At 40.2% G+C, this 3,153-nt stretch overlaps 1 protein-coding gene across 1 annotated transcript; it reads right to left on the reverse strand.

Annotated features, from left to right (window-relative positions):
• Positions 1-1,238: 1,238 nt before the first annotated feature.
• On the reverse strand, positions 1,239-2,865 carry LOC140925511 (vesicular inhibitory amino acid transporter-like). Its single transcript, XM_073375454.1, has one exon. It carries the CDS (start codon positions 2,863-2,865, stop codon positions 1,513-1,515), a length of 1,353 nt encoding a protein of 450 aa, XP_073231555.1. The 3' UTR covers positions 1,239-1,512.
• Positions 2,866-3,153: the final 288 nt, after the last annotated feature.

Consider the following 3,153-nt stretch of genomic DNA (forward strand, 5'->3'; position numbering starts at 1 on the left):
ACCCAGTCCTAACTAGAGATTTGGGTTCTTATATAGAAATATTATAGAGTTCATTGAGGTACTTTCATTTTTAATAATTTTTCCCTTATCCCCGAGTAGCATTCATTGATGACGATGATGACTATTATTTTTAAATGCTTTTATTATAAATATTGTTATCATCATATTGTGCAATTCAACATGTTGGTAAGAGCGAATTGTGCAATCCTTGTGCTCGAAAATCTGTCACTCTATCGGAAACAACTTTCGATAAGGTAATGCACACTGAGACGCTTAAAAAGCTAGCTTTGTTTAGCCTGTGCTGAACAGTGAATGGATAGCCAAGTAAACTACTTAATAATAACCTTTTTTTGATAACAAAACTAACTGTTAAAACCTATTTTGAATTAGCTTCGCTGAAGAGGAAAAAATATATAATTATATACATACTCATTCAAAGCACTGTTTACAGGTAATTTCATTTCATAAGCTCCTGTTCATTTCGATTATTAAAAAAAACTCATTTCAATTAAAAACAATTCATTTCGATTAAAAATGAAATAAAAATACTAAAAAGTTCGTAAAATACTAATTTACAAGCCCACGCCACCATCACCCTCTAAAATCAGCGCTTGGCTAGCGTTTAAGCTGCAGTCATCAATGAAATCCCCTCGTGGAATTTTGTGGAAGGGTGCCCTGGAACCTCTTAGGCATGTGTGTACCGACCTTAATATCTCAAAAGAAAGCAATGTTCCAATCCAAGTAATAGTAATGTGATAAGGTTCCTCATTCTTTTCTGAGAGCTTCTCGACTAGGAGTTTGAGAAAGCAGTTGCAGTCGGCTCCCATCCTACCGTCGGTTCCAAAAACTAGGGGAGTGAAAGATCCCATTTCAACGTCTGGTACCCTCTGTTGGTACTTCCGCTTTTTCTCCTCCTCCTGCTCCTTAAAGATTATGGGTGTTGTTTTTCTCTGGTTACATTTGAAGTTAACATGCGTTACTCTGACATCAAAAAGTGCTGGAACTCCACGAGACCAAAAGCCCTCTGCCTTGAAGTCTCGTCTTGCCTCCGGACTTGTTACCGCGCTTCTGAGGTTGAATCGCTCATTATCGAGAGGTTGTAGCTGTGGTTCGACTTCAACATTGGTGCAAACCTTACCAATAAGTGAGGTAAGTAGGTTTCGAACACCATCGTGTCTCTGCGCCACGAACCCTCCCTCTTTGCATGACAGGGCATGGCAGACAGTATACTTCACAAACACACTTGCTTGGTAAGTCGGACAGGGGCATATTATACCTTAAACGCAGAGAGTCTCCTCAGCACCAAGCCCTGATCGACAAGAGGCACTGCTGTAAGCCATAAGCTCGCACCCTTGTCTCTCGATTGGTTAACAGACCGCAGCAGATCCGAGGGTTGTTAATTATCATCAATGTTTTTGAAATTAATTGCCACAGAGATTTGTCGCGCTCGGGTTGCCAGGTGCTCAGGTGGCATGAATGCAAATAGTTAACGGAAGACAGTAAAGCGCTTTTCTAAAACCTGTTTAGTCTTGCTTGAACGAGAGATTTTATAGAGAAGTAATTTCCCAAAACAGAAAACGCACTTGATAATACAAGGAGTATAACATCAGCACAAATCTGCAATCTGCTGAGTTCGTGGTACTTTACCTTTAAATGTACCAATAAAGGAATGCAAAACCCGAAAAATACAGTCTGAAAAGATCCCATAAGAGCTGCTATGAGCGCGAAGTGTGGCAGAAAAATAGCTATCGCCAGTGTGATGGCTACCAACGAAATCCGAATTATAATATTACCTATGGTATTGGAAATATCAGAAGTTATTTCTGAAAAAAACGTCGATTCGTCGAGAGATTCACATACAGGTCTCAAGCAAAGTATGATTGAGAGTAAGCTGCTAATAACGAGACTTATAGAAGCGGTTATGTTTAGTGGTCCAACGGGAAAATTATTAACAATGGCTTCATCTGTCTTGGATCCAAAAGTCAAAAATCCAAAGACTGCAATAATCAGTTTAATTACAACTGATACAGCAAATGCCGAAGCCAACGCTTTTCCAAAGTCCGATTTATTCTTCATACTTTTTTCTACCGAAGGGATGATCTTGGCCACGCCGTAACTAGACAAGGCAATCCCCAACGAAATGAAGACTCCTTCGAAGTCCCAAAACAAAAGTGTACCGGGATCCCAATTCCCTATATTTTCAAGGCCATACCATACTGTTAGTGCTGTAGTTAGACCAATGGCGACTATACTAATAGTACTTAGCCATGCAATCTGGGAGTACGATTTCAAAAACATTGTTGGTAGAATAAGCAGTGCAGCAAAGCAGGTCCAGGAAGTTTGCGAGAGGGGTACTGTTGGTAGGGCGTGGTAGGTGAGAGATCCACAGAGAACTAGATAACTGACTGCTATAAAAACAAAACCAATGTCTTGATTCCACGCGACAATTTTACCTGCATATTTAGGATATATTGCGTCTCCTATCTCCTTCCAAGTTGACCTTGCTCGAATCTTTCCTTTTTTCTCCTCGCTGTCGTACAAACTCTCGGCTAACACTTTACCTGCGTACCAGGTGATAATTGGCAGTAAAAACAGTGATATAACAGCCGTGATTCCACCCTTTTTGATAGAATACGGCAAAGCAAGCAATCCAACCCCTTCGATGAAGTTTATCAAGTTCATTGTTGTCTTCCATGTCGAGGATGTCCCTTCAGGCGGAGATGCAGCGCTTTCAGTCTCTATATAGTTCTCACTTGAAACGCTTTCATCATCTGAAGAACTTTCGGCGTCCGAGGACTGCAGTTCCAAGACTGCTTCTTCGTCACTATCACTTACTTGTGACAGGTTGCGATAGCCTTGTTTCATTTCTTTGTTTATTGTGAAATATCTAAAAGTAAAATAGAAAAGGTGAGCAATATTTCGTGTAAACCTTAAATAAACCATTTGCATAATTAACAGAATTTATGATGTATATCACAGTGGAACCTATCCTTTGGGACACCCCTATTCAAGAGACACCTCCATTCAGGGGACGCAAAATTTGGTCCCCGAAAAATAATCACGTAATCTTTGTATTTGTTTCCTCTATTGAAGGGACACCTCTATTCATGGGAAAAGGTCTCTTTTTCGATTCCGGATCCCAAACCTGGATTC

Source organism: Porites lutea, chromosome 2 (genome assembly GCF_958299795.1).
Source record: "Porites lutea chromosome 2, jaPorLute2.1, whole genome shotgun sequence".
NCBI classification, from domain to species: Eukaryota; Metazoa; Cnidaria; class Anthozoa; order Scleractinia; family Poritidae; genus Porites; species Porites lutea.

Coding starts and splice junctions, on each gene's coding strand:
- LOC140925511 (XM_073375454.1), bottom strand. CDS start 2,865: ATGAAACAAGGCTATCGCAACCTGTCACAAGTAAGTGATAGTGACGAA.